This window comes from Lampris incognitus, chromosome 13, assembly GCF_029633865.1.
Source record: "Lampris incognitus isolate fLamInc1 chromosome 13, fLamInc1.hap2, whole genome shotgun sequence".
Taxonomy (NCBI): domain Eukaryota; kingdom Metazoa; phylum Chordata; class Actinopteri; order Lampriformes; family Lampridae; genus Lampris; species Lampris incognitus.
The window spans coordinates 21372798-21390596 of NC_079223.1; the positions used below are offsets into that span (position 1 = coordinate 21372798).

Sequence of the window (17799 nt, forward strand, 5' to 3'; positions counted from 1 at the left end):
GAGCTCAAGCAGGAGTCGTGACAACTTTCTCTTTCGGCTACACAACGTGCACCATTTATTCCTTCCACCATTACAACAACAAAAATCCGCGCAGCGGAAGTGTGTCACTGTAAACCCGAACCGAGGAAACGGCAGCTGTAAACTAACGTTCCTACTAGCTCAATAAGGGGAGTTATGTAGTCCCATAACCACTACAAAGGATTCTTTAATGTAACTGTAGATGGCGATAATACTCCAACTGGTTGCAATTCACCAATAAATTAGAAGAAGACGAAGAATTAGTGGCTAAAAAAATTCGTGCGTCATCATTGTGGCGGGATTTTTTTTTACAATTTTTTTGTAAACCGTAGACGGTTTGACGAATAGGCGGCTAAACTCGGTTTCGGTTTTAGCTTAAACGCTTTGTTCTTCTAAACTCAAGATGAACCTGGACAACTTCTTTCAACAAATTCTCGAAACTGAGCAGCAACTGTGCGAGAGAACCAAGAAAACCCGGGAAGGTGAGTTGGCTGGTTAGCTAATAAGAGGATGCTAACCTGAAGTTGGCTAATTCAGCTAAATTTTACTCTCATACCGGCGCACTCAAACAGTATCATTTAACCTGTGTCTGTGTATATGTTATTGGGGTGTTATTGTAATTTCGATTATTTTATGCTTTTAACTTTCTTTTGTTCCATGCCAGTAAACGTAGCTGTGATCAAATGCCAAGAGATGATTAAGGCCGTCACTGAAAAGCGTGAAAGGGTCAACCAGGAGCTTGATGAAAAGGTAGGACTTTTTACATCAACAGCCTGCGTCAATAACTTTAAGGGCTATTTTTAGATTTGTGCTTTCGTTGTTTGTCTGATTATATTCCAATCGTGAGTATATGTTGTAAGAGTTAATGTAATTGAGAGAGAACTGGCAACAGACCTCCTTATGACTGTTGAAGGGTATGACTCAAACACTTGGGAACCCTACGGGTACACTAAATTGAGTTGTACATCAAGTACATTAATTGGTTACAGTTTTAATAGTATACATATAAAAATACAGACAAAAAAAAATCATACAATAACTGTTGGTCTATAATTTACAGCATGCACAGGGTATGCAAGTTATAGATGTTTGGCTCTCCACACTTAGATTTACAAAGCAGATGTATACATGTGCATTGTTGACCATTGCATTTTATAAATGTCTAGGATAATGGTAGCCTGTGTACAATTCTATCGATGAAGAGCAAATATGCCTAGATAGCCATTGCCTTTTAAGTTAGTAGTAATAAAAGCTGTTATTCAATATGTTATTCAATATCAGATATGGAAGGAAAAGTTATTTCAAGAGGGGGAGCTGGTAGAGAGTTGAATATCATGTTTCTCAAGATCAGTCTGTGTCACATAATGAAAAATTTGATTTTTATTGCATATTTTAAACATAGTAAATTGTTCTTTCTTCTTATAATAGTATGGGTAAACAGGAAATGATCATATAGGTCCAAGTTCAATTCAATAGTCAAACATTAGTAAGTCATACCAATGACACATGAAGTGAAACAGTGCATATTGACAAGGTAATCTAGTTTATGATTAAACCACTTAATCTATCCTAGCTGCTTCATCAACAGTGTAGAGGATCGATTGCAAGTGGCACTGTAAAATCAATGGCTAATTTCCACCGGATAACATTAGTGTTATTGTAGAAAACCTTTTAGCATGTGTGAGATATAATGTCCAAGACAGGCTCATTGACCTTTAAGAAATATTACAAAGCCCTTCCTGTGGTTGTCAAAAGTAATATCAGAACAATTGAGAAAATGACTAGGTTAGTTGCTGATTGCAAAAAAAAATTGTATGAACTGCTGCAAGACATGACACAAATCTGCGATAGCCTGTAAGAGTTTTTACAACACATTATACCATTTCTTTCTCATCTGCATGCAATTAATGTAAATTGATCTTCATTTTAAAAGAGAGGTATGTGACTCATCTTAGTATTTGACCAGCAAAACAAGACTTTTATGTTTGTTTGGGGGGGGAACATTTGGGGTGTTCGGGTAGCATGACAGTCTAGTCCGTTGCCAACCAACAGTGGGATTGCCATTTCGAATCCCCGTGTTACCTCTGACTTGGTCAGGAGGCTCTACATTACATTACGTTACATTACAGTCATTTAGCCAAGTTAATTTAACATAGGAAATCAGGAGAACTACTAGTCACCAAATGTCATAAGTGCATCTAAACATGCATCTAAGAGCAAAACCAGTGCTAAAGTAAAAGCGCAGAAAGAGATTTTTTTTGTTGTTTTTTTTTTTTTTGTTTGTTTTTTTTAATGACTGAATACAATAAGTGCTAAGAACAAGTAACAGGGTAGTAGCTCTTGAAGAGGTGAGTTTTCAACCTGTGCCAAAAGATGGGCAGCGACTCCTCTGTCCTGACATCAGTGGGGAGTTCATTCCACCACTGTGGGGCCAGGACAGAAAAGAGCTGTGACCGGGTCGATCGGCAGCAGGGGCAGCGGGCTGTACAGACACAATTGTGTCTGGTATGTGTCCTGATCGCTGCACTAGCACCTTCTCTGGTCGGTCGGGGCGCCTGTTCGGGGGGCAAGGGGGAACTGGGGGATATAGCGTGATCCTCCCACGCGCTACGTCCCGCTGGCGAAACGCTTCACTGTCAGGTGAAAAGAAGCAACTGGCTCGAAGGAGGCATGTGGTAGTCTGCAGCCCTCCCTGGATTGGCAGAGGGGGTGGAGCAGTGACCGGGACGGCTCAGAAGAGTGGGGTAATTGGCTGGATACAATTTGGGAGAAAAAGGGAAAATCAATAAGAAAAAAAAGCATTCAACATAACACTAATGCAAATTAAATATTTGTAACCCATCATAAACGATTCTTTATATACATTGTTAAGTCTAGATTTCTTCCTTTGAGGATTTTCAGTTTCTCTGGCCACGTTATGAATTGGCTGCCAATTTGAGTTCTGTTTTTGTAATTAATTTGAATATTAGTCGTGTCATCCTGCCACAGTGGGATGATTCACAAGTTGCACGGTTCAATACGTCTCACGATTCAGGGCTCACGATTTCGATTCAATACGATACAGTGGATGCCTTGGTAAGCAAGAGATAAAACACCATTGCAGTTCTCTATTTTTCATTTGTTTTAAAAAATTAATTCAGGAGGCAGCTGGGAATCCACCGCAGCTGGGATGCGAACCCAGGTTGCCCGCACCACGGGCGACTGCGCTAACCAGTCGACTAAATGGTCCGACCCGTTAGCTAGCAGGCTAGTGAGTCTAAACATCCGTAATCGTTACAATACTATTTTTCAAACAATTTAAAATCGCTGCTGTCCAATGCCTGTAAATACAAAAAAATACACGCATTAAAAAAAAAAAACATGCAGAGGACAGGGTCTCTGCAAAAACAGACACTGCCACACATGTCTATTTGGGTCATAACTGATGACAGAGGGATTATTTTTGTATGCGTCTATACTTTTATTTTTAGGAAAGTCCTACTCATTCTACCTTTAATGTGCATATGTTCCTTCATTCACGTTTTCATTATGTCCATCGTATATCATGTGTAATGGGTTTGCCTGTATATCCAGGAATAGGATCAATAATATATATACCTCCCTCTCTCTCACTGTCTGTCTGTCCATCTATCCATCCATTTGTCCATGCAGGCTCAGCAGTTGTCTGAGATGAGACTGCGTCATAAATTGATGAAGAAACAAGAAGAGCAGATGAAAAAACAAATTGAGGATCTGCTTTGCCAGCAGGGCCATCTCAAGGAACATCTGGTAAGTGGAAGTCTGAACCTGATCTCCTTTCTATTAATGGCTGTCCTATCTCACACAGGCTAAGCTCTTATATGTATGTAATCCACCAATCAGGCTGAGTTTACCTAACCCCCTTGAAAAGGGGACAATGGACTGCATTCTATATCTACTTCAGTATTTGAAGAAAATTGAAGACACCTTTGATCAAGTAGCCGAAGGATGGCCTTTTGAACTGTTGACAATACCAAAGAAATAACCAACACAAAAAATAAATAGTAAATAATACCACTTTACAATAATAGTTTTTTAAACAATATTATCTGGGTGCTGTTTGCCTTATCTCTATATGAATCAGAGATATGAGTGACTATTATTTGTCAAATTGAGTTTGAAATGACATGCAAATAACCAATATTTGGTTGGTCATTCTGAACCAATGCAGAAATGGGCCAACAATTCCAAATGAAAATTAAAAATGAAATCTCACTCTCAAGTGTCTGTCTTGGAAATTTAGGGTTGTTTTTTAGAAGTTCTTCCTTAAAATGTCTCTGCAAACCAGGAGAAGATAAAGAGGGACTTGAAAGGAGAAGAGGAGAAGTTCCTTCAAGAGATCACAAAGTTCAACAGTGACTTCAGTCTCTGTGGGAATAGAGAAGCAGGGTTTGACAGCCAGATCCATTCTGAAATGGCTGATCTGCACGGGAAGGTGGACTCTTTACAGGAAGGTGGCAGAGCATGGTTATTGTACTGTAACCTCGTAAAATTGAAAATGGACAATAGGGAGTCATATCAACAGCGGAATCTGTAAATATGTACAGTCACTGCTATTAGCAGTCTAGTAGAAGAGAGGACACTGAGGTGCTTGTTTTGCTTGTTAAGTCTGTGTTTTTTAGCACACAAATGCACATACATACATACAGATCCATCCATCCATTATCCAAACCGCTTACCCTTTCCCAGGGTCACGGGGATGCTGGAGCCTATCCCAGCGGTCATTGTGTGGCAGGCGGGGAGATACCCTGGACAGGCCGCCAGGAAAAAAAAAACTACAAAAATTCAAATCCAATTTTATTAGACGAGAAAAATGTGGCTGACCTTTTGAAAGAATGTGCATACCCCCTCTTGGTAGTATAAGTCCAACAGTCAGTGAAATAGAACAGCCTTGTAATAACAGCACGTTTATACTGATTAGACAAATGGGCGTCAGCTTACTCCTAGTTCAGTGGCTTGTCTCCCAGTTTGAATCAAAATACACAATTGTAAATAGAGAAATGTAAATGAAATACACATGCTTTCAGTTCCTCTAATTTTCTCTGCCTATAGATTTAAGAAAACTCCCCACACCACTTTTTAGTATTAACTTTTAAGTTGTAAATATACTGGATTTAAAACACGTTATGACATCAAATGTATGTAGCTTTTTTGTTGTTTTGACTGAGTACATGGTTATCAGAATATTTTATTCGTCCCCGAAGGGAAATTGGGTTCTACTACAGACACACTCTTGTAAGAAAAAAAACTAACAAGATACAAGAAAATAGAAACAACAAAAACAGAAACAAATAGATATAAAAGATAAAATAAGAAATAGAAATAAGAACAAAATATATCAACAAGCATGATGCACATAACACCCTATATGTACTGCATTACCGCAGCACAGTAAACGCATATTAACACGCATAATATTGATATAAATAAAATTTCTAGCAGATTTATTAGAAAGAACTTATAATTGCACTTTAAATTTTGTTAATATGTTGTGTAAATGTAAATGTAGTCTATTACAATAGGCTTTACTGTGTTTTATATCCTAATACAAGTTCTTTGAGCATGCACAAACAAAATATTACGTGGTGACTATTTGGACAGAAATTGACATACCGATGCAATAGATTGTTTTAAAGCTAGGGTTAAGTTTTCAGTGGTTTTTAAATAGTAGATCTAGGGAATAGCTCCCACTGGACTTGCCAATGAGAGCCAATCTCCTCATAATAAATAGTATTTCTAGGCCTCAGGGGAGCTTCATTTACTTATTACTTATATTATAAAATTAATTTTAAAAATGCCCACATTGCACATTTTTTGAAGTATAGATAATGGGTTCTTTCATAGCCCAGTGTCAATATAAATTCAATATATTGCTCAGCCCTGCTAGTAATTATCCTTATGTCTGTCCTGAGGCCGAACCAAGCCCACCCTCTCTAATCCTCTTTCTTATTGTCCTTGTTACACTCAGAGATGGAGCTCATGAACCAGAATAGCAGTCACATAGATTTCACGCAGAAGGATAAAATAGCCCTCCAGTTTGAGCTACAAGGTCTGCAAAACATCAGGAAAGGTAAAAAGCCAGCCAACATTTTAAGTCTGATCAGTTCGGCGCTGTCCATGGTGCTGAAAGAACACTGCTCTATTCAGTTCAGACTGAATGATTACTGAAGGTAACTCTCCATTACCAGGGGAAATCGTCTTAGATTGATCTAGGTTAGTAGTAATAAGATGAACTTAAATTTGACAAGTGAAATTGGATATCAAATTTGGTTGCTGAAGTAGCACATAAGGAGGGCTTAAATTGTTGGAACGTTTGAGTTTTACCAGACAACTCTTTCGCAACTCAGGAGAATGAGGTCAAAATCTTTGGGGTTCGAATCCCCATGTGGCCTCCGGCTTGGTCGGGCGTCCCTACAGATGCAATTGGCTATGTCTGCGTGGGGAAGCTGGATGTGGGTGTGTGTCCTGGTCACTGCTCTAGCGTCTCCTCTGGTCAGTTGGGGCACCTGTTCAGGGGGGAAGGGGAACCGGGGAGAATGGCGTGATCCTCCCATGCACTACATCCCCCTGGCGAAACTTCTCACTGTCAGGTGAAAAGAAGCGGCTGGCGACTCCACATGTATCAGAAGAAGCATTGGTAGTCTGTGGCCCTCCCCAGCTCGGCAGAGGGGGTGGAGCAGTGACTGGGATGGCTCGGAAGAGTGGGGTAATTGGCCAAGTACAATTAGGGCTAAAAAGGGGGGAGAAATCCCAAAAAAAAGAAAAAAAATATTTAGCTGTAAAGGCAATTGGTACAAAAAAAGATTCTCAGGTGAGTGCAGGCCGAAGACCATACGGTGCACAGTTGTGGGTATATGTGTATACCTCGGACATAATCCTACATCTTTGAGCACATTAGTTGTGTGTAGGATGGTGAAGCGGGAGCAAATTTGACAGAGATAATAAAAAATAAATCAGCTCTTGTTCCCAGCAGAAGAGAAAGCTCCAAAAACATGTCAGAATGGAGAAAAGATAGGCATTGCTTCAGATTAATCATTTACAGCAACACGTGGCTTTGCACTCGTACACCTCCCCACACTAATACTTGGGGACATTCCAGAGCAGCTGCAGACTTCTACTGGTAAACACAGAGCAGCTTCACTTACAAAGTTGAAGTTTTGGGTGCCTTTCTAAGAGGTACCTCAGGAATACTGTTTGAGCGAGTTAAGAGTTATTGTTTACATTTAATTTAATAAGTTATGAAGCTCTGTACTTTTGGTGCCTGTTTTCACAGACTCCCAGAATCACTATCTTTAAGTTGTCATTGCCATTGATGTATTATGGAACTATTTTTTCTTCTGAAAATCCAGATAATATATTTATAATGTTTGTGCCTTAATTGTTTCAGTGAATGCATTTTGTGGTTGATTTACTTGTATTAACTGCAGAGCTGGACTGCCAACTGCAAGAGGCTGAGAAGGTGACAGAATCTCTGAGAGCAGAGAGTTTTAGGGCCAGACAGAAACCCCTAACTGACAACACTTGTCTAAGGCGAGTCTTTAAAATTGTAAAAAGCTATTATGCATTTTTAAATATAATATAATATTGTAAAATAGATATATTGTTTCAAGGGTTAAATGCAGGGGCTTGCTTTTTTGTAGATAAAAGAGAAACACATCCATAAAGAAAAGACTCCTTTCCTTGCATTAAAGAACACATTTATGTGGAGACTTTAGAAAACAGGGTTTTAAAAGTCTTGCACTGCAATGACTTCCCTGCTTTTTCTTGAAGCACCTTGAAATTATGCATGTAGCTAGGAGGGTGGGAGGGATGCTGGTAGTCTCTTGATAGGGCTTTCATAGGACCAGTCTGCCATATAAACTTGAAGCTGCAGTATTCATCTTAACAGGGCGCTCCAGTTCTCTGACAGACCAGTGATAAAATGGTCCTAATAGTTACTCTTAGGCCTTGTGTTCTTGAATTCCACAAGAAATGGGGGCAGAGGAAAGGCTCTTAACAATTTTTGCTGAAAACCGACAGGACTGTGACCATATTTACAAAACAGTATTTTGTTAGTCCATTACATAGAAGCTGTTATTTGTACTCGGAGGAGGTCCCTCCCATTTTCATCACTCCAGTCATCTAATCGTCATCATTTGAGAAGTGCTCTAAAAATCAGAACCCACATCTCTCTCTCTCTCTCTCTCTCTCTCTCTCTCTCTCTCTCTCTCTCTGTCTGTCTGTCTGTCTGTCTGTCTGTGTGTGTCTCTCTCTCTCTCTCTCTCTCTCTCTCTCTCTCTCTCTCTCTCTCTCTCTGTCTGTCTGTCTCTCCTCTCAGTGTGTGTGTCTGTGTCTCATGATGAACATGAGGCCTTTTCATTTAATTAAAACTTTGGTCTTTTGCCTGTCATGCCCTTAACATTACAAGAGGAAAAAAAGGAAATTAAGTATATTGTTATTGACACAGGAAAGCGTATAAAGGAAAAAGGAAAATGAACATGCAATGGAGCACTATATATACATTCATATCCTAAAATGAAAACATTGCATGTAGTGTCTCTCTGATCTCCTGGTAAAGAAATGCTTGGGCTAAAAACAGGAATATAACCAAAAAAAAAAAAAGGTCCATTTACTAGTTAACCAATCAATCAATTGATGAACATTGATGCATATGAAGTGAAATATAATACACATCTTTAGAAAAACCTCCTGGCAACAGCAAAGTCAATTCCTTGAGAACAATTGGCACAGGAAATGACATGTTATTATGCAATGTCAAAAATCTGGTGCTGTCATGAGCAATCAGTCAAAAAGGATGAGCAATAGATAAAGTGTTCTTTAGAAACGTGCTATATTTTTAGGCATTTAAGAAAATAATTATCCCAAACACTCTGTTGGATATACCTGAGCTGAATTAACATTTCATGTTTTCCGTTATGCAATTCTTTCTTTCTTGGGATTGTGAGCATGAGACAGCCAGCATGGAAAACAATATCTATGCCAGGAAATGGATCAGCGCGTTAATTTAAAGAAACAATAATACTTTGTCTGTACTGTCTCAAAGCTGGATCTTTTAACTGGATACATACAAATTCTGTTGATTAGAACTAACCATTCAAATTTGGTATACTTTTAAAAATTAAAGATCCTCAGGTAGACATTTTAGTTATAGAAATAAGTATTTCTTAAAAGTGGAAGGTGTGATGCAGTGGAGGATCATTGCTATTCTGTAGCTTTGCCATGGATTGGATAAGTGGGCCAAATTCTAGACACTGACAATAAGGGTCGTAAGGGTTGGTGTCCCCTCACCTTTTTGCAGCTAGTGTCTGAGCTCATGAAATTTCCTTCATTTGATTAAAGGCCGGAGATCAATACTCCTCCAGGAAGGAAAGAAGGGTCCTCATTATTGCTTATGCTCCTACTTCTGACATTGCCCCTTACCCCATTTAGAGAGATACCTCATTCAAATCTACATCCAAACATATTTTTTCTACTTTTTTAATTTTTCTATCAAATTAACATTTTCAACAGGATTTTTTTTCTTTTTTCCAATTGCAGTGGAATCAAAATTTTACCATAATTCCAACATTTGCATCTGTTGTCACCAACCCTTAAAAGTCATGGCATGTCGAGTTGCCACATACCGTACTCCTTGTTTTCCCATTTGCTGTGGGGTTTTTCTTTGGTTGCTCTCATCATTCCTTCCATCTTCTCCTCACTCATCTTCTTAAGTCTTTATTTCTTGTGCTTCATCTGTGTGTTCAACTCCTCAGCGTCTTTCTCCTGTTCCCTGTCCTGCTTTTTGAGATGTCTTAAATCATGCATGGTAAGCATGTTCTGTTCACCTGTCAGCCTTGTTGCACAAATCTCCTTCATTACTCCCAGGCTGATTAACTGCAGGAACAGCTAAGGAAGTGGCTTTGGAAGAGAGCGAGATAGATGAAGAGAAAGAAAGGCCCCTCTCAATCACTCTTATAATCATCCATCCTGAACTGAAACCATCAGTCATGTCATCAACCACTGCAGCCTCCCCTTTAAACACATATTTAACTCTCCGCTTATTGATTGTTGAAAATTGAACACTTGTCAATTTGAATGAGTGCTGTGGCCATTGAAAATGTGTTCAGTGTGCAGAACATGGGATGTCTACCTGTGTTTGTGATTCGCTGTGTTTAAACTGAAAATTGCACGAACACTGACATTATGTACTTAAGGTGTTTATGTGCTGTTGTTCAGGATTTCTATTATATTTGGGATTTTAGAGGTATAGAAAACAGGTAATCAGATGATTAATATATGGATAAATGTAAGCGGCTTTGATGAGATTAATGTATGAAAATGCCTCAAAGTCCTTTATCTGTATTATATTGTGCATTGGTATATCTGCTGAATCAGTAATGAGGGCTAGTTAAAAAAGACCACTGACTCAACTTCAATTATTATGCTATTACTATGTGCAACTACAACTTCTAGTTGTGGCTCAGTGTGTGTTTGGGGAAAGACATTTAACTGATATATTCAGCATATCAAAAGAAAGATAAATATCTACCCAAACACTCAGCACACTGGCAATTATGAAAGACTCGACACTTATTAAATGTTTTACAGTAACACTATTAAAAAGACCGTGATTTATTTCTATCACTGTTAGAATGCTTGCCTCAGCAAAGAGAGAAAATAGCCCTACTGCCCCAACTGTGTTGTTAAACTAAATGTGACCCTAACATTTTGCTTTGTTTAGTGTATATTTTCCCACATTTTGGTGTCACCCCACCTCATCATTGCTGTTTTTCTATTATACTTACTACAATACAGTACTATCTACTCTTCCACAATTCTCGGTCTCGATAAGTAGGAGAAGCAGAGTGAACCTGATATTGTTTTGGCAACATAGAGATTAGAGAGTTGTCAAGATGATTACGCCACCAAATGTAATCATGACCAAAGTGCACAAAGAATGTTGAGGATGTCCACTATGGTGACAAATATATTTAACGTTTTTAAACTCACAGAAACATGTCCGCTTCTGTTGTGCAGTGGGTTTGTGTAAATGCATTAAAATATAATGTTTATTCCTCTGATAGATTGCCACAATTTCAGACAGATATGTTGTTTGTTTCCCAGACTGAAGAAGGAGCTTGAAAAGCATAATGAAGGCAAACTAGTCCTTCTGCGAGAGGCCCTCCGCTCAGAAAGACAGTTCCTACAGTCAGTAAGTAGTTTGTTTAATTGAGCCTAAACAGAGATACTTGACTTTATTCTTGTTACTCAGTGTTTCATTCATTTTGAAATAGAATGACATGCACACAGACACACATTCAGTACACATGCACATCCAGATGTACACTGACAAACAAAATAAAGATATTGTAGCAGTGCACATGCACACAGGCAAACGCATCCAATTCACATGTGGTACCACACACATACGGTAAACCCACAGAATAAGACATTTGGTCATTAATGCTTAGTAAAAATAAGATAATGGTACTCCCAAATACATAAGCTAATATACTGAATACTATGAATTTGCATGAAATAAACCTTTTAGTCATATAAGAAATTGAGCATTGCTTTTGATATTTTGAGTAGCTTGTTCTCAATGTACTGTATAAAAGCTTCTCTACCTTGTGTGTAGTCAGGTTTATTTGCTGTCATGTTCTTTGTAGGCTTTTATTCATTGGGTATTCATGTTGACTTTGTAGAAACTGGGCAGCAGCCATGGTAGTCATCATTGAGAAGAGGTTTTACTCAGTAATGAGGCTGGAAACGTTGCTGATATATCTATCGATTGACAAATTGACTTCCATTTTTCTTTTATTTATTTTTTTATTTGTAATCTCAGCCCCCCCCCCCCCCCCCACACACACACACACACAAACACACACACACGGCCTTTTATCCACACAATCGGAAAAGGACAAGTAAACGTGTTTGGATAAGTGCTACTTGGATAAGTGCTACTTTTGTTGGTTGTGGTATCAAGTAGAATCCACTGTTTTTGTGAGAAAGGCCTTTGACCAATGTCCAAACGGAGAGCGGCTCTAGAAAGTTATTGTTTATTTCATTTTATGGCCCTCTAGTGGACAGTAGTGACATTGCAAAAATATGCTTCGAAATTACTGAATTGACAGTAAGAAGGAAAATCCAACATTTTTGAAATAAATTGTACATGTACAGTGTGGCTTTTGATTTTTCTGTGGTTGTTAATTTAAATGATCTGTTATCTGATGTATATTTTCAGTGCCTAGATCAAATTTCAAACATTTAGTATATTTAGACCAATAAAAACTTCAAATATCTGGGCTCCTTAAAATCTCATGATGGCTACTGTTCCAAAGATATCCAAACACATATTGTGATTGCAAAAACAAAAATGATCGAACTGAAAAATATCTGGAAAGACAAAGACCTATCCAAAAAACTAAAACTAAAAATTCCAAAGGCAATAATATGGCCTACTGTGACATATGGGGCAGAAGGCTGGACATTGAGACAAAAAGATAGAATACAATCTGCTGAAACGTGGTTCTACCGAAGACTCTTAAACATCAACTGGCGAGAGATAAGAACCAATCAAAGCATCCCACAACAACTTGGTGTCAAACGAGAACTATGTATATGGTGCCATTGTTTAAAGAAAGATGAGCTTCTTGGTCATTCTAGCCGAAACAACAAAAAAAAAAAACTCTCTCACAAGAGACGTCATACAAGGGAAGATGGAGGGTAAATGAGGACGTGGCTGCCTCAGGATGAAGTATATGGACAATTTAAAGAAATGGACAGAACACTATGGCTGAAATTTTCAACGCCGTAAGAGACAGGGACAGATGGGGCAACATCAGGCAGGCAGCGCGAGCAGCTAATGCCCACAAGGATGACGCTGGATGAGTGAGTGAGACCAATGTAGATCAAATTGTATTTGTAAAGCATGTGAGAAGTTATAGTTATGTAATTATAGTTGTAAATTGCTGTTCTTTGTAAAGTATAAAAATGACATCGATAAGTGCAATTATTATTTCAGAGAGAAAACGAGAGACCAAAGGGATAGCAGGTTTAGTATCAGAAGGTCAAAATTTCAAATGCTGGGCTAACTGGAACAATTTGAAGAAAATTACCCAGCATGTTATTGCACAAATCACACTAAGTGGCTGACAGTGATGGGCAGGTTACATGTTTTTGTGGCTTACAGTGTGATAACTGGAAAGCCATTTTGGCAATCTGCCACACATTAGGCCATGTAAAGTACTCAATGTCCACAAGTAATGTGTAAACTGATAAAAAACCTTTGTGGAAAAATGCATTTATGAAATGAAAAACATTGGCAGTGTAACATCTGTGTAATTTTTTTTCATGCCAAGCAATTTTAGTGTTAAAATTAGAACTTACTGAAATAAACATATTTTGCGGTATTTTGTAATGCAATAATAATTCACCGCTGTAACCCCCAAACCACTCAAAAACAACCCACATCGAAAGCCAGACAATGTTGGATGCGTTAAACTTCTCACATCTATGACGAGTACAATGAAGTTTCATCATGTGACAGTGTAAATAAATGCCTCAAAGGATTGTAAATGATTGACAGAGCTGTATCTAATATTGCCACCTACATGCAACTCTGGAACACTGCAACTCAACTACAACTCGAGTAATCCCTCAGCCGTTGGAGAAATAAAGTCATTTCCATAATTGATGATTAGAGCGTCTAAGGTCTGATAGGATAATTCTCTGGGTCATTTTCCCTATGATTATAGTGACTACTAATAAATTGATGGGGGATGCCAGTAACTAATGACCTCCTGCAATCCCATTTGACTCTTTGACCTCGACATCAGTCAACGACCCTTGGATTTGTTGTCAGGAACAGAGCTGTCTATTTGGCTAAGTGGTTAGCCTCATCTAATTTATGGGTAAAATGCGGACCCTGTAATAAAGTGTCTAAGAAATTGACTGATTACATTCAACAGTTCCCCTATTTATTTTTATACTGCAGTGATAGCCGCTCTAGGAGTCCTTCATGCATATATGAATCATCAGTAATGGAGGATCCCATTATTTATTCTGCATTAAAACAATGAATGCCATTGTGAGGGGACCCCTTTAATGCTTTTATCCTCCAGTTGTAGGCTTACACAGCACAATGTTATACAGTGAAATCAAATTAGTAAATTGTTGTGGATAGCTAAATTTTCTCATTTTTTAAAGTCACAAAGCTCCTCATGTTGTTAAAATTAATATCAAAACTTTTTTTCGTCCAACAACTCCTTTGGGAAATAAACCTTTTTTGTGTGACAATATGGTGAGAGTCACAAAATGCTTACATTCCTGAGATTATTGTTGGCCTTGGCTAACCATTTAGCATTTTGTGATCCTCAAACAAATCACTTCTTTATAGTCGTGCAGTTATCTGGCAACAGAAACAAAACAATATGTCAGCAACAGCAAGCATGCTCTAAATTTGGCCATGTCCAAACTGAAACTGATAGCTTTACTATGTTTTAATGTCATAATGTAACGACACCTGAGAAGAGGAAACATCATAATTCAAACTTAATTACAGAAGTATTTGAAATTATTCCATTTCTTCAGTATTTCTTATTCACGTACAGATATCAGTTCCTGTGAAACGTAGGTGGTTCAACAACCATACTGAATTATTCACAACATCTTTCGTCAACATGCACCCCATCCATAGTTATCCACACACAAGACAGGTGTACTCTGGCTCTCCGTCAATGCTCTCGGCCTTAAGTTCATCTAGAAACTTGTTGATGATCATCTCCCGCAGATTACCAATGCTCTTGGTTTTCATGCAGTCCAGCCCTTCTGGGAAATAGGACGTCTCAGCTCCAGAAATTTGAACAGAGGATTCTGGAGAAGAAGGGGAATAGGGACGGGTGCATGAGTCGAGTTCATTTTCCAAGTATGTTGTAGAGCACCACAGACATATCAGGTGAGAAGCTTTTGACAGACAGCTCGAGTTCCTGTCTGAATAAATCAGTTACAAACGTAAGATAAAAGAGGAACTCAGTGGCACTCTGAAAGAGAGGGAGAGCTTTGAAAATCTACCTCCTTTGATGTTATTTAACTCTGAGACAAACTAGTTTCTGTTTTGACCTGAGACGCGCGGGGGGGGGGGTGCCGTTGAAAAGAGTGATGGATAAGAGCCCTACCATGGCAGACTGCCAACTTGTTGCCTCCTATGTACGATGTGGTCCACTTGTGATTTTTGGCCCCGCTGCACACTTCATACAGGCGACGCCTCCTCAAGAAGTTAAAATCATATCCCTGTGAAAGGACACACACACCAATAAACTTTCCTCATTTAAAAATCGAATGCACAAGAAGTAAGCTCGTGTCTATAACCTGAAAACATTCAATTATTTGAGCTCGAGGCAGTACGTACATTGTTGCACATGGGTTTGCAGTAAATTACGTCCTTGATGGTGGCACACACCACCCCTCCATTGGTGTGCACCTCAACTTGAGGGCAGGCCGAGGGCTCTGCCCCTTGGCATGCTGTTGGTGGTAAATGGGAGTCGGTGAAAAGTAAACCTCACAACAATCATGTTGTATGAATTTTTTTTATCAAAATTCTGGACTTTGGAATCCTGACCACTGCTGTAATCGGCCTATTTTTTTGTCTCAAAGCATTGTTGTACCTAAAGCAAAAACGACAAAACACAAGAACCAAAAAACAGTGATCAGCATCAGCAAAACACACATGGCCGATTGTGTTTGTTTAGAAAGAAGTGACTCTTCATCAATTGATTTAATTTTATTAACCCCCCCCATTTCATTTATTTTGTTTCTTTTTCTTCTACTCTGAGCTCCTTGGTGCGTCGTCATCCTCCTACCTGTCAGCTGGTGTTTGTGCAGAGCATTAGTAAGAGTTCTCAAGGAGTGCAGCATTGCAGCTGTCTGGGTCATGTTCAGCTGAGACAGCTGCGCTTCGGTACACTGTGTCGCCTCCTGTTGGCCAACATAAGAAAATACATCACATCACCCTTTTGTGCTTGTTAACACACACACACACACACACACACACACACACACACACACACACACACACACACACACACACTGCCAAGCAAAACAGTCATACTTAAACATTGGCACATTAACATGCCACTGCTATTCATGTCACTGCTATTCACTTCTTTCCTCAGGAGGGATGCAGAAATGAAATGGGGGGGTGGGGGTTAAAAACACGTCACAGGCTGGTTCACACTGATGAACAGTTCTCTGCGGTTCATTTTTTCAAATTATACAGCTGCCTAGGTATTTGTGTATTGCCTTATGTTTTAGTGACACATCCAGGACCTGCAGTTTACAGCTTTATTTTACCTGAAGTTGAGCTGAAAGACTCCCAAAGAGCTGAATGTGTGAGGTACACACAGCAGCCAGGGTTTCATCTTGAACTGCGGAGGAAGAGAGGACTGCAAGCAAACGAACAAAGAAACGTTATCTGGAGATTCACACCATCAGTACTTTTCTTAACAGTATATGCTACGTACGTTCGAGCTTTGTCTTTCTTGCTCCCTCTTTCATTCGCTACCTTCATTTGTAGACAATAGAATAAAATCATTAGAATAAAATTACCTGCTAGTGAAAACAGATAAATCAGTGTTCCAGGTATTGACATGGCTGCTGAACAGTAATTTCACTCCCCTGGAACTGAAAGTTGAAGGCTATGGCAAGCAAATTTATTAAGTGGACGCCAGGGAGTGGGCAAAGTTTACAGCATTGGCCAATGGAGTGGCGTGAAGCCAAGGCTTGGCGCATGTAGCTGGTTTCAAAACCTTTCACCAACTTACGTATTAGGTCTTAACTCTTAAGTCAAAAGTCAACAGAGGGAGATGTGATAGTATTGTAGTGTGGAATCAGGGTGTAGCACTTGTTTTGAGCATTGGTTACCTTTTTTCAGTCAGCACAGTTGAAGGATAACATGGGTTTACACTGCAGCTGTTTTTTTTAAGGTACTAATGATATTGCATATCTCAGTTTCCCTTAATCTTTATTGAATGAATGTTAGGTTGTGTGTATCTCCCTAACTGTACTGATGGGGGAGCTGGCACTACACACAGAGTCCTGTAATCGTCTCTCATCCATGGTAGTGTTCTTGTGTGCATTGAATGTCACTGCTACTGTTTCACACTTAACTCAGCATAAGAACTAAATGTCAGTTAGACACACAAACACATGCTCACAAAAAAACAATCACTCCTGCCCCCTCCCCACGTTTTTCCGTCTTTCCTCTCTCTCTCTCTCTCTCTCTCTCTCTCTCTCTCTCTCTCTCTCTCTCTCTCTCTCTCAATCGCGCGCACACACACACACACTGTCACTGTTTCAGTAAGTTGTGGCACGAAGGATGACTGTGTAAATAATTCACTCTGGATGTTATTCATTATAGATGTCCGACGATCTGGGAGGGAGTAAATTATTAATGCTTTTAGAAAGAGCGATTGGGCTCATTAACACAGAGAATGTCCTTTTTATGTTTGATTTGAGGAAAAAAGATTCGCCCTCGAAGTGGACCTTGCAGACTGTCATTATCTTCTCACCGAATGTCTTCTCTCGTGTTTGACTCTTTTTGCGTACATTTTTTTCCCTAATCTCTTCATTTGATTTGACAAGTGGATCTCTTGTCTCTGGAATAGTATTAACATAACAAAACCGCACTTCTATCATCACACCACTGCACTTCTATTTCTAGGCCAATCTGTTAATCTTTCAAAATTGCTTCTCCCACATTGTCATAATTACCGTAGGTACGAATAC

At 39.1% G+C, this 17799-nt stretch overlaps 2 protein-coding genes across 2 annotated transcripts; one reads left to right on the forward strand and one right to left on the reverse strand.

Annotated features, from left to right (window-relative positions):
* The first annotated feature begins 421 nt into the window (after positions 1-421).
* ccdc172 (coiled-coil domain containing 172) lies at positions 422-12266 on the forward strand. The gene is made up of 8 exons (XM_056291407.1): positions 422-500; positions 683-768; positions 3670-3786; positions 4325-4490; positions 6005-6106; positions 7464-7566; positions 11140-11223; positions 12260-12266. Exons 1-8 carry the CDS (start codon positions 422-424, stop codon positions 12264-12266), a joined length of 744 nt encoding a protein of 247 aa, XP_056147382.1.
* An 875-nt stretch (positions 12267-13141) lies between these two features.
* On the reverse strand, positions 13142-16727 carry si:ch1073-126c3.2 (uncharacterized protein LOC555816 homolog). Its single transcript, XM_056292200.1, has 6 exons — positions 16621-16727; positions 16366-16457; positions 15876-15990; positions 15425-15537; positions 15192-15306; positions 13142-14889 (listed from the first exon to the last, which is right to left on the reverse strand). Exons 1-6 carry the CDS (start codon positions 16661-16663, stop codon positions 14714-14716), a joined length of 654 nt encoding a protein of 217 aa, XP_056148175.1. The 5' UTR covers positions 16664-16727; the 3' UTR covers positions 13142-14713.
* Positions 16728-17799: the final 1072 nt, after the last annotated feature.

Bases quoted from the DNA above. Each gene is read 5' to 3' on its own strand.
- si:ch1073-126c3.2 (XM_056292200.1), bottom strand. From the start codon at position 16,663: ATGTCAATACCTGGAACACTGATTTATCTGTTTTCACTAGCAG. The intron at 16,458-16,620 runs GTAATTTTATTC...GTTTGCTTGCAG, and splicing joins TTATCTGTTTTCACTAGCAG to TCCTCTCTTCCTCCGCAGTT. The intron at 15,991-16,365 runs GTAAAATAAAGC...GTTGGCCAACAG, and splicing joins GTCTTTCAGCTCAACTTCAG to GAGGCGACACAGTGTACCGA.
- ccdc172 (XM_056291407.1), top strand. From the start codon at position 422: ATGAACCTGGACAACTTCTTTCAACAAATTCTCGAAACTGAGCAGCAA. The intron at 3,787-4,324 runs GTAAGTGGAAGT...TCTGCAAACCAG, and splicing joins GCCATCTCAAGGAACATCTG to GAGAAGATAAAGAGGGACTT. The intron at 6,107-7,463 runs GTAAAAAGCCAG...TATTAACTGCAG, and splicing joins TCTGCAAAACATCAGGAAAG to AGCTGGACTGCCAACTGCAA.